This window comes from Silurus meridionalis, chromosome 7 (assembly GCF_014805685.1).
Source record: "Silurus meridionalis isolate SWU-2019-XX chromosome 7, ASM1480568v1, whole genome shotgun sequence".
Taxonomy (NCBI): Eukaryota; Metazoa; Chordata; class Actinopteri; order Siluriformes; family Siluridae; genus Silurus; species Silurus meridionalis.
In genome coordinates this window covers 2,039,355-2,051,616 of record NC_060890.1, presented here as the reverse complement: position 1 = coordinate 2,051,616, position 12,262 = coordinate 2,039,355, and the positions used below count along the sequence as shown (strand labels likewise).

Below are 12,262 nucleotides of genomic sequence, written 5' to 3'. Positions count from 1 at the left end.
CATACTCTTTACCTCTTTGATGCTGCTTTGGGGCAAAGTTCGATATTTAAGAAGCTCTACAAGTTTTTAGTTTTACACACTCCCTTTAATTTTAATGAATCGGGCAATTAATTCATTAATCAGTCGATTGGTGTGAATTTAAAAGAGACATAATGTCTAGATCGAAGCTGAATTGTTCATAGCCGTTCCAAGAAACTCGTTAATCTCAGTTTACAACAGTTAATGCTTTCGCAATGGAATGCCTTGAACCGAAGCCTAGCCCATGAGAGCAAAAGATTCATCAATGCTTTGTAAATTGCTGTCAAACTTTTCAGCTCTAAATGCATGCAAATGGCAGATTTGAGTAGCATCCTTTTTCCACGAAACAAATCTCCAGACAATGCATTACAATTTTGCGAAGTCCAAGCAATGAGTTCTGAAATGTATGTTGATCTTTGCGCTTTGTAATTCGTATTTGTGTTTGAGTACTTTGAGCTTCGTAGCATTAAAGTCTACAATTTGGTCCAATAACTTCACCATGTGCCGTTTCAAAGCTAAAATTCACGACCTCGTCAGTATACTTAATGTGGAAGGTGGGAGGACTTATCTTAAGGTTCCTTGACAACTAACCCCAACAGTTGTTGCGTTGGCTAATTCAAGTCTTCGTGTGTTTGAGGGACGAGTACATGTTCCTTTTCTTGATATGCGACAATTTGGTAGTTGAATGGGATGAAGAATCACTTTGACCGAACAAATATGAGAGTCACAGTTAAAATTCTTCTTTAACAGGATTTATCCTACAGCACATCTTGTTCGTTTGCACTTTTATCACCTTTTGTTTTTGATTCTCTTTCAACTGCCTTCGTTTGCTTTTGTTTTCTGGAAAATGCCTCCTTATTTCATAATGACAGCTGCAGTGACATTCCCCAGACCCAACCGACAACGCCTGCAGCCTGGTAAGTTTAAACCGTTTTTATTTTAATTTTTGTACTTTTATCTTCCCCTTTTTTTTTTTTTTAGGTCTAATAAAAGAAAGAAAATATATTAAATCCATACTGTATATTTGTAAATATCATGCAAATTCGTTGGACTTCTTTTTATTCCTATCGCATTCGGCTGACACGGAAAAAAACTAAAGTGAAGCTACAATCCGACTGAAACAATTCGTCTGTAAAAAAAAAAAAAAAAAAAAAGAGTGTCCAGTGTCACCATTATAACAAAAATCATAGCAATAAGAATGTCACTTAGTCCGCTCTTTATCGAAAGGTACAATAATTATAGACTTATAAAGAGCGAAGCAACAAGACATGGATGAAATGGGAAGGAGGATGAGGGATGGAAAACCTGAGTAAAAAGAAAAGAAAATATACACAAATAAAATAAAAACAAAACATTGTATTTGAGAAAGTGTATATTATTGCACGTATTAACATATTTACATATTTAAACATATCTAAAACAGGGATGAAGCAGTTATACAGGTTCAATTTCTACTGTAAGCGACAGTGACGTCATTTTTTTTTTTTACTGCCTTTGTTGCTTTTGCATTCTGCAAATTGCCTCCTCACTTCATGATGACAGTTGAAGTGACATTCCTCAGATCCAACCGAAGACGTCTGCAGCCTGGTAAGTTAAAACCTTTTTTTTTACTTATAAGTATATTAAAAAAAGTAAAGAAAAAATAAAAGTCATTACTGTCTTAGGAATAAACTTATAAGAATAGAACTTATAGCTACTAAAAGAAAATCTTACAGTATAAATTAAAACCGTATAACTGCTTCATCCCTGTTTTATATATGTTGATATACGCACAATAACATACACTTGCTCAAGTCAAATTTGTTTGGTTTATTTTGTTTGTGTATATTTTCTATAGGAATGAAATGTGTTAACGACTGTTTCTTTTTTTTCTTCCGTCTCAGGTTTTCCGTCCCTCATGCTCTCTCCACTTCTGCCATGTCTTGTTGCTTCGCTCTTTATGAGTAAGTCTATAATTATTGTAAATTCCGATAAAGAGCGGACGAAGTGACGTTCTTATTACTATGAATTTTGTTATCAGTAGCTTTACTTTTTTTTTTTTTTGTCTTTTTAACCAATAGCTAAAACCTACTAGAGACAATTTGCCTTAAAATGACCAGAAAATCTTATACTGGCTTGCAAACTGGACAGGTGAATACCACCATTCAATATCACAGATTATCTTTTCATTGCAGCACCTGTTAGTGGGTGGGATACATTTAACAGGCAGCAGGCAAACATTTTGTGCTCAAATTTGACGTGTTAGAAGCGGTTATATACAACATAACTATAATCTAACTATAATATATACTTGTTATAATTACAGCGTTTTGTTTTTAGATATTAGATCGGATTGTTATTTTTTTTTTTTGGTGTATGGGATCCAATATTTCTTCATTCGATTCAAATCTAATGAAAGAAAAGTCAAAAGGAAAGTTAGTTTGGTGAACGTAAATAGTTCGTGTGGTTAGTTTTGCTAAACCGTAGTAGCAGGTAATCAGTGGTTTTGCTAAAGCAAACCGTTTTCACACTGATGTAATTGTTTATTTAGTGTGTATTTAATCTAATCTTCATATTACATTCCTACTATTATAACTATGGGAGCTAAACCGCACCCATAATCGACAACAGTAGCAGTCACTACATGCCTGCAAGAGGTGATAAGTGATTTGCGATTGAAGTAAGAAAGTCTAATTAATATTGATAAGTCGGATTCATTGCCTGATAATTGCTCTTTTGTATTAACAGATGGAAGCCCGGCACCAACGACATCTGTACCAGGTAACTTTATAACCGTGTGACTTAATGACTTTGCAGTAAATGAAAGTAATAAAACCAAAAAAAATGGAAAACAAACGCCGGCCTTAGCATGCTACGTATTTACGATAATTGTGTTTTATTGTTCGAGTGGGTCCCGCAGCAGTACAGCTTTTTATCAAAGATGGAGAACATAAAACAATTCAGCTGCAGCAGCCATTCGTGTACGCCGGAACGACTTACTCTCATCTCTATGTAAGTATTAATACAATCGGTTGAATTCTCATGCTAGTAGAAATACTGTAGCTTCACATCTTCCAATTTGTAACGTCGCACATTTCGTTTTTGGTTTTTTTTCGCTTTGTGTGCTCAAGTCAAATTTAATAATCAACACTTTGCTCCTGTTTCCACACACAATGCTTTTATTCGAAGATGTCAGAGGTCATCAACCACCGGGTTGTGGACCAGTACCAGGCCCCCACCAGGCAGGCTGCAAGATATATATAAAAGAAATAATAATAAAAAAAACTTATAAATGTTAAATTCATTAAAAAGTATTGTAATATTTGGATACCTTATCATACCTATAATACCCTCTTTGTTTTTACTGATCGTGTAACCTGCTGCTGCTGTAAGGCAATAATTGCCTTCACGGGCTCAATATTAGTCTTAGACTTAGATATACTTTAAAGTATTGGCCACAATATTTTCACCTCCAATTAGGGTCAAGATCGCCCTGAGCTGGTATCGAGCATTGTTCTTTTGGGCCATAGGATTCTACACTCTTAAAAACAGGGTTCAATATAGTATCACGTATATATTATAAATAGTATAAATAGTATAATATTTGTATCACGTCTTCATTTATGAAACCTAAAAAATGGCTCGACATCAATAGATGGAACCATTTTGAAGGGTTCATTGAAAAAGGACCCAATGGATATTTTTTAATCCACGTTTTATTGTTCTTCTTGAAACCACTTTGTGTTCATTATTATTATTTTTATTGTTATTATTATTGTATTTATAAGAGGTCGACTGATATGGGTTTTTCTTCGGCCGATGCCAATATCAGGGGCAGCCGATGGGCGATATTTGATGTCTTTTTTTTTTTTTGGCCAATATGTTTGCCCGATAAAATTGAATTCGCTCTCTCTCTAAATGATATTCTCCTTCTCTTTCCAAAAGCAGCATCATAAGCATCATAAACATAAGGCTAGATTTAAAAAACGAACAAAAAGAACTTTAAGAGTCCAGTACACAACTAGCTGATGGTCGGCCATCAGGGAATATGGGAGGGCGTTTAGTGGGTTGATTGAGGTGATTTTGTGTGTCGGTTGACTTTAGCTTTTCCCGCTGCATTTCCTGGTATTGCATTAAGAGTCTGTTTGATTAGCTTGGGGGTGTGTGTCTGTCACCTGTTCAAACACAATGTTGTTTAGCAGGTCATTCCTGTTGATAGCTTTAATAACGTGTAATATAAATTCAAAAGAATAACAAGCAATAATTACCTGAAGTTATTTAAAATTATCCAAAGTGTAATTATGTAATTTAAAATGAGATCCGAGTAGCAAAGACTGGAAAATCCAGTTCTGAATTAAAAAAATGTCAAATAAGCTGCTGCTGTTTCGAGGTTCACGTTCAACAATAGGAACGGAAGGAAAATGCAACAGAATTTTATTATCATCTTATGTTCGAACACCTTCTTCTTCTTCGGCTTTTCCCATTAGGGGCGCCACAGCGGATCATCCGTCTCCATACCCCCCTGTCCTCTTCAACTGCCTCTTTCAAAACAACTACCTGCATGTCTTCCTCACCACATCCATAAACCTCCTTCTTGGTCTTCCTTTTCCTCCTTCCTGGTGGCTCCATCCTCAGCATTCTCCTAAAGATATACCCCATGTCCCTCCTCTGCACATGTCCAAACCATCTCATTCACACCTCCCTCACCTTCCTAAAATGTCCTACATCGTATGTTCCGAAACTATATTCCGAAAAAAATGATGACTTATTTAGGCATTGTTTCTCTTTCTCCCTCAGCTAAATATGGATGGTTACGTATCTTTTTCTATTCCAAATATTGCTGATCAAACATCAAGTTGGATTGAGGTACCCAACCCACAAGTTGGCAAAAACATAATCGCGCCGCTGTGGACCGATCTTCGTGTTGACCAAGGAGGAAGCTGGACCTACGAGCAGGCCACAAATGGCTTTCTTCTAAAAGAAGCTACAAATGCAATTAACATCATGTTCCCCTCTATTAACTTTTCTGCTTCCTGGGTCTTTGTCTCCACTTGGGAAAACGTACCACTTGAATGGACTTCAGGGGTGAGGAGCGTTCAAGCGAAACATTTTTAACGCTGATTGAAATGAAAGTACTGTATACCTAAATAGATAGATTTTCAAAACTAACAGTGTCCCCATCTGTCAGGTTGCATCCCTCCAAGTTGTCTTGGTCTCAGACAGTGAAGGTCAATCTTATGCCCTGTTGAACTACGGTACCATACCTTCTATTCCCTCCCCTTTCTGGCTGGTAAGAGCATTTAGATAAATACCTTTAATGTGCAGAACCTCCTTCACATACACTATATTGCCAAAAGTATTGGGTCACCTAGTCATCAGTACCGTATGTGATTTTTGATCATTGCATTCCACATTTAGTCCCAATTTGCTCTTATATTTCCCTCCACACTTCTGGGAAGATGTTCCACCAGATTTTGGAGTGCGCTTATCAATATTTGTGTTCATCAGCCACAAGGGTGTTACAAAAGGCAAATACAGTGGAACCTCGGGTTACGAATTTAATTCGTTCCGGTACTTTATTCGTAACCTGAAAAGTTTGTATCCCGATACAAATTTCCCCATAATAATGAACAGAAACTTCGGTAATTCGTTCTGGACAACCAAAAATTACTTAAATAAAAATAAAGCCAATATTCACTAATATTATTTACTTTTAACATGTTATATTAAAATCATACCACATAAAACATACAAAAGAGGAAAAGATCTTTACCGGTACTTTCCTTTGAGAAGACTCGCTGCAGGAGACGACGTCAGAGAAGGGGAGGAGGGAGAGTTATTGTTTGAAGGAGAATCTTATTATATTATATTATTTATATATTATTATATATTATATTATAGAATATTAAAGACAGTGTTATTAACACGAACGCTGAGACAATTGTTGCATTAGAGGGAAAATGAGAGCTGTTTCTTTAAGGCTACTATCAGTTGGTATTGAAGTCCAGAGTGAAATTCATTATGGGTATTGTACTGGAAAAGACTGTAACCCTGCTAATCTATCTTCATAAAACAAGTAAAGTGGTTATGCATCGGCTAATGTTGTCCATCTCATCATTCCACGAGCATCAACTAACGAGTTGTTACGCTGCTGCCGGGAAAAGTTCAAGCGGATAAGTAACACGATGCTCTCGCTAGGGACACAGGACGCTAACTGATGTGACGAGGATAGAGTGCGTGGATAGAGCAAAAACAACCAACTTGCCTGCGATTTTTTTGGTGAGCGACGTTCGTATCCCGATATATTGTTCGTAACCAGGGGCAAAAATTTTGATGAACTGCGATTCGTAACCTGAATTATACGTATGCCGGGGCGTTCGTAACCCGAGGTTCCACTGTACTGATGTAGGTGAGGAGACCTGGGGTGCAGTTCATCCCAAAGGTGTTCAGTAGGGATGAGATCAGAGCTCTAAAGATCTTCCTCTCCAAAGCATGTAAACCAGATCTTTTAAGGAGCTCACTTTGGGGCATGCTGGAACAGGTTCGGGTTTCCAAGTTGAAGTGAATGCAAAGTTTTATTATAATTTGTGGTAACAGTTTAGAAAAGAACCAATATAGCAGGAAAGGTCAGGTGACCCAATATCAGTATAGTGTATTTCTCCAGGGGTGTGGAATGGATGTTACTGAAATGTATGATGTTTTTTTTTAGGCCGGCTTTGACGTAGAAAACAGTGATTTTATTACCATTGCAGTAGACGATTCCTCTCAGCTGTCTTCGACTAGTAACAGCAATATTCCAGGTTGCTGGGCTTTTCAAGTGTCCAATTTACCTGCAGGTAACATTTTTGAATCGACAATAAAAGATTCAGTGAAAGTCACGTATGAATAGAGGTTTAAATTGGGTAATGCAGCTAACCAAAGCCAATACATTTATCTCATTCTTGTCGCTTTAATTGTCCAGGCAATCCAGTTCCTGCAAACTTCTATCCCTTCTGGCATGGTGCAAAAGTTGACCTTAATAATGGGAGTTCCTCTCAGATAACACTTCAGAGGGCATTCCAGTACTTTGAATCATACATGAACACAATACATGTAAGCCTGATTCGTAAAGAAATCAAAGTTTTTACATATTTGTGTAAAAAACATTACAATATCCTCATTATAATTCTTTTGTCTGATCGTTTTCGATGTTGACCCATTTCTCGCCTCATTCCGATTCGTTTTAGGTGAATAAGAACGGCGTACTAAGTTTCTCAGAGCCACTCCACGAGGCAAGTCCTGATATCTATGCAAATAACACCGACATCATCGCTCCATTTTGGACCGACTTCGTAACTGACGATGGAAAAGTCATCTATCAGGAAGTCACCGATGGTCCTCTTCTGGCCCGTGCGACACAAGACATTAATACCATGTTCCCAGGAATCATTTTTATGCTACTTGGCTTTTTATAGTCACCTGGGAAATGATGTCATTCGTCAACAATACAGGGGTGAGAAGGGATTCCTGTTCAATTCAATTGTTTTCATTTAATGTAGTAATATTTTAAAATGCAAGCGTATATATATATATATATATATATATATATATATATATATATATATATATATATATACAGTACAGACAAAAAGTTTGGACACACCTTCTTATTCAAAGATTTTCTTTATTTTCATGACTATGAAAATTGTAGAGTCACACTGAAGGCATCAAAACTATGAATTAACACATGTGGAAGTATATACATAACAAAAAAGTGTGAAACAACTGAAAATATGTCATATTGTAGGTTCTTCAATGTAGCCACCTTTTGCTTAGATTACTGCTTTGCACACTCTTGGCATTCTCTTGATGCCTACTTTGAATAACCTACAATATGACATATTTTCAGTTCACTTTTTGTTATGTATATAATTCCACATGTGTTAATTCATAGTTTTGATGCCTTCAGTGTGACTCTACAATTTTCATAGTCATGAAAATAAAGAAAACTCTTTGAATGAGAAGGTGTGTCCAAACTTTTGGTCTGTAATGTATATATAATATATATAAACTTTTTGTCTGTACTGTATATATATATATATATATATATATATATATATATATATATATATATATATATATATATATATATATACAGTACATATATATATATATATATATATATATATATATATATATATATATATATATATATATATATATATATATATATATATATATATATATATAAATGTGTATATTTATTATTAGTGAAGCCAAACTCAACATTAAGTATGCAGACAAAACATTCTTGTAAATGTTTTCAAGTAATTATGGTGTTTTAAATGACGTAAATCATCAGGACTAAACTAAACTTGTTTGTTTAAAATATTATAGAACAAACTTATATATATTGTTCTCCATTTAGTTGTTATCGACATAATAAAAGCGTACAATGACTGTACAAAACAATAATACAAAATAGAACCAACCTCAAACTGTTAACAACAGATGCAGACAAAAGGAGCGGGGGGTGGGTTCTTCTTTTTTTTTTCTTTCGGCCTAAAAACAGGCCATTTTCAGGCAAAGATTTTCAGCGGACGAAAATTCAGCGCATCCCCAATATATTAATGTACAGTGAGGAAAATAAGTATTTGAACACCCTGCTATTTTGCAAGTTCTCCCACTTAGAAATCATGGAGGGGTCTGAAATTGTCATCATAGGTGCATGTCCACTGTGAGAGACATAATCTAAAAAAAAAAAATCCAGAACTCACAATGTATGATTTTTTAACTATTTATTTGTATGATACAGCTGCAAATAAGTATTTCAACACCTGGTAAAGTCAATGGTAATATTTGGTACAGTAGCCTTTGTTTGCAATTACAGAAGTCATACGTTTCCTGTAGTTTTTCACCAGATTTGCACACACTGCAGGAGGGATTTTGGCCCACTCCTACACACATGTCTTCTCTAGCTCAGTCAGGTTTCTGGCCTGTCGCTGAGAAACACAGAGTTTGAGCTCCCTCCAAAAATTCTCTATTGGGTTTAGGTCTGGAGACTGGTTAGGCCACGCCAGAACCTTGATATGCTTCTTACAGAGCCACTCCTTGGTTATCCTGGCTGTGTGCTTCGGGTCATTGTCATGTTGGAAGACTCATCTTCAATGCTCTAACTGAGGGAAGGAGGTTGTTCCCCAAAATCTCGCAATACATGGCCCCGGTCATCCTCTCCTTAATACAGTGCAGTCGCCTGTCCCATGTGCAGAAAACACCCCAAAGCATGATGCTACCACCCCATGCTTCACAGTAGGGATGGTGTTCTTGGGATGGTACTCATCATTCTTCTTACTCCAAACATGTTTAGTGGAATTATGACCCAAAAGTTCTATTTTGGTCTCATCTGACCACATGACTTTCTCCCATGACTCCTCTGGATCATCCAAATGGTCATTGGCAAACTTAAGACATGCCTGGACATGTGCTGGTTTAAGCAGGGGAACCTTCCGTGCCATGCATGATTTCAAACCATGATGTCTTAGTGTATTACCAACAGTAACCTTGGAAACGGTGGTCCCAGCTCTTTTCAGGTGATTGACCAGTAGTTCTGGGCTGATTTCTCACCTTCCTTAGGATCATTGAGACCCCACGAGGTGAGATCTTGCATGGAGCCCCAGTCCGAGGGAGATTGACAGTCATGTTTAGCTTCTTCCATTTTCTAATGATTGCTCCAACAGTGGACCTTTTTTCACCAAGCTGCTTGGCAATTTCCTCGTAGCCCTTTCCAGCCTTGTGGAGGTGTACAATTTTGTCTCTAGTGTCTTTGGACAGCTCTTTGGGCTTGGCCATGTTAGTAGATGGATTCTTACTGATTGTATGGGGTGGACAGGTGTCTTTATGCAGCTAACGACCTCAAACAGGTGCTCTAATTTAGGATAATAAATGTAGTGGAGGTGGACATTTTAAAGGCAGACTAACAGGTCTTTGAGGGTCAGAATTCTAGTTGATAGACAGGTGTTCAAATACTTATTTGCAGCTGTATCATACAAATAAATAGTTTAAAAATCATACAGTATATTGTGATTTCTGGATTTTTTTTTTTTAGATTATGTCTCTCACAGTGGACATGCACCTACGATGACAATTTCAGACCCCTCTATGATTTCTAAGTGGGAGAACTTGCAAAATAGCAGGGTGTTCAAATACTTATTTTCCTCACTGTATATATAATAGGAAATAGGAGTTAGATGTGTTCGAACAGCCCATACCCGAACGGTATTGAGGCTCTTTGAGCTGCTACCGTAAGGAGTCCATACCGCTCCATTAGATGACCACACATCTTTGCTGTGTTCTTTGAAATGACAAACCCATGCATGTGCAGACTGGACACAATCATACCGTCCTGACTGGCAATGTCGCCAAAATTCCCTTAGCGCAACATCATCATCATCAACTCTTTTTGTTTTGCTTTTTAAGGCTGCGACATTCCAGGCAGTCTTAATTTCCAATGGTGCAGACGTCTCCTACATCATACTGAATTATGGACACATTAATTCTACTAATCAGAAGTGGCTGGTGAGACGTCTATTCTTCTATACTTCTCCCACCTCATGTTAAAACACATTACAAGTAGTTTAATTCACTGGTTTAGTTGTAAGTTGTTGTTTGGTCTCTCTTCAAAGGCTGGCTATAAGGCAGTGCACAACAGCTACAATTTCATTCCAGAAACAGACACCGTTAAACTCTCTTCGACTTCTAACGTCCACATTCCCGGTCGCTGGGCTTTCAAAATCGGCTCTCCTGCCACATGTAAATATTCTTTATAAATAGTTCTTTGAGGTTAATATTAATGTGTTTAGACTGATACATTAACTTTCATACATTGAACATCGTCTTTATAATTACAGATAAATCCTATGGATTGATATTGTATTCCTAATTATAGCCATTTTTGGATACCAATCGATAATAATTAGCTGTCTTATAATCATTTTAGATTAAAACCATGTAGCAGAACCCTAGTTGTGCAGTTGTTCTATAAAATATAGTCAAACAAGCCTGGTTGAGTAGTTTGGGATTTTATTGGGGAGTTTAGTAATCTAACCCTAGATTAACAATTGCCATTCTGCGTGTCTTTCTCTGTAGCGCCCTGTCAAATTTTTAAATGCACGTGGACTGAAGTTTGCAAGCACATAAATGGAGCTTATGGCTGTGGCTGCAGAGAGGAATACAATAGAACTGACACAAACTCAGACGTTCATGGTATGTTTTCTTTTTCTTCGTGTAGTAGTGGTGCAAACACCACCATGCTTCACTGTGTGGACAAAAAATGAGGAACGGTTGACATTTTCTCTCCAATCTTTTGGTTCAGTGCATGGTTCAAGATAGTTGCTGGGTCCAGCTCTCACAGCCAGCTCTAATAAGATATTTATGGGTTAAAATAAAAGATCTTGTGTGGCTCACTATAGAACTCTGCCCTGAACCCTATCAAATGTCTTTGGGATGAGTTGGAATGTAAACTGCGCCCGGGCCTCCTCAACCTACAGTACCCAACTTTGCCACCGTCCTTGTGTCTGACTGAGCAAAAATCTTCACAACCACACTTCAAAATCTATCAGAACATCTTCCCGAAAATGTTATTAGGTGTTTATTAAAGCAACTGGGGACTAAATGTGGAAGAAGTAGTAGTTAAAACAACATACATAAACTTATTGTACGGTGTCAAAAAGCCTAAAGTGTCACTGTATATAAAGTTCTCAGTGTCGCACATTTACTAAACAATTTTTCAAGTACTACACTCTTTTCAAAGTAAATTGTTAGTCTTTAATGTATGTGATTGTAAAAATATATAAATATAGAAAGTAAGTTGTCTGTTTTTTAATGGTTACATTTTCAGGTGCCTCTAAAACATGTTCAGGCAGTACTGGATCAATGTCCCTGTCTCGCTGTCAGCTCTTTGAAGCCGGATATTCTGCAGATGTTCTCCACCTCAACGACCCGAATTGCAAAGGCCAGGTCGAGAATGACAGGCTGGTGTTCAAATTTGACGTCAATGCCAAAATGTGTGGCACAACTCTAACGGTAAATTAAACAGCACGTTGTTATATTTACTTGACCTACATGGATCTATTACTTATTCCAAGATTCGCCATATTCCATGAGTGCTTACTGTAGTTTCGATTTGTCATTTTGTCGCACTGACCAGCTTGGTGAAATTTTGGCAAATGTGAAAATGTTTGCCGAAAGTAAGTATAAATCGTTCTGTAGTCATGTAATTTCTAATAAT

At 37.0% G+C, this 12,262-nt stretch overlaps 1 protein-coding gene across 1 annotated transcript; it reads left to right on the top strand.

Annotated features, from left to right (window-relative positions):
- Window positions 1–883: 883 nt before the first annotated feature.
- On the top strand, window positions 884–11,223 carry LOC124388786 (alpha-tectorin-like). Its single transcript, XM_046853809.1, has 12 exons — window positions 884–935; window positions 1,902–1,961; window positions 2,746–2,778; window positions 2,918–3,009; window positions 4,795–5,082; window positions 5,186–5,287; window positions 6,707–6,833; window positions 6,959–7,089; window positions 7,224–7,489; window positions 10,453–10,551; window positions 10,659–10,785; window positions 11,122–11,223. Exons 1-9 carry the CDS (start codon window positions 884–886, stop codon window positions 7,449–7,451), a joined length of 1,113 nt encoding a protein of 370 aa, XP_046709765.1. The 3' UTR covers window positions 7,452–7,489; window positions 10,453–10,551; window positions 10,659–10,785; window positions 11,122–11,223.
- Window positions 11,224–12,262: the final 1,039 nt, after the last annotated feature.

What these genes read in the sequence shown, in the direction of transcription:
- LOC124388786 (XM_046853809.1), top strand. Translation starts at nt 884, where the DNA reads ATGACAGCTGCAGTGACATTCCCCAGACCCAACCGACAACGCCTGCAG. An exon ending in CCGACAACGCCTGCAGCCTG is followed by an intron (nt 936 to 1,901) that starts GTAAGTTTAAAC and finishes CTTCCGTCTCAG; the next exon opens with GTTTTCCGTCCCTCATGCTC. An exon ending in CGACTTACTCTCATCTCTAT is followed by an intron (nt 3,010 to 4,794) that starts GTAAGTATTAAT and finishes TTTCTCCCTCAG; the next exon opens with CTAAATATGGATGGTTACGT.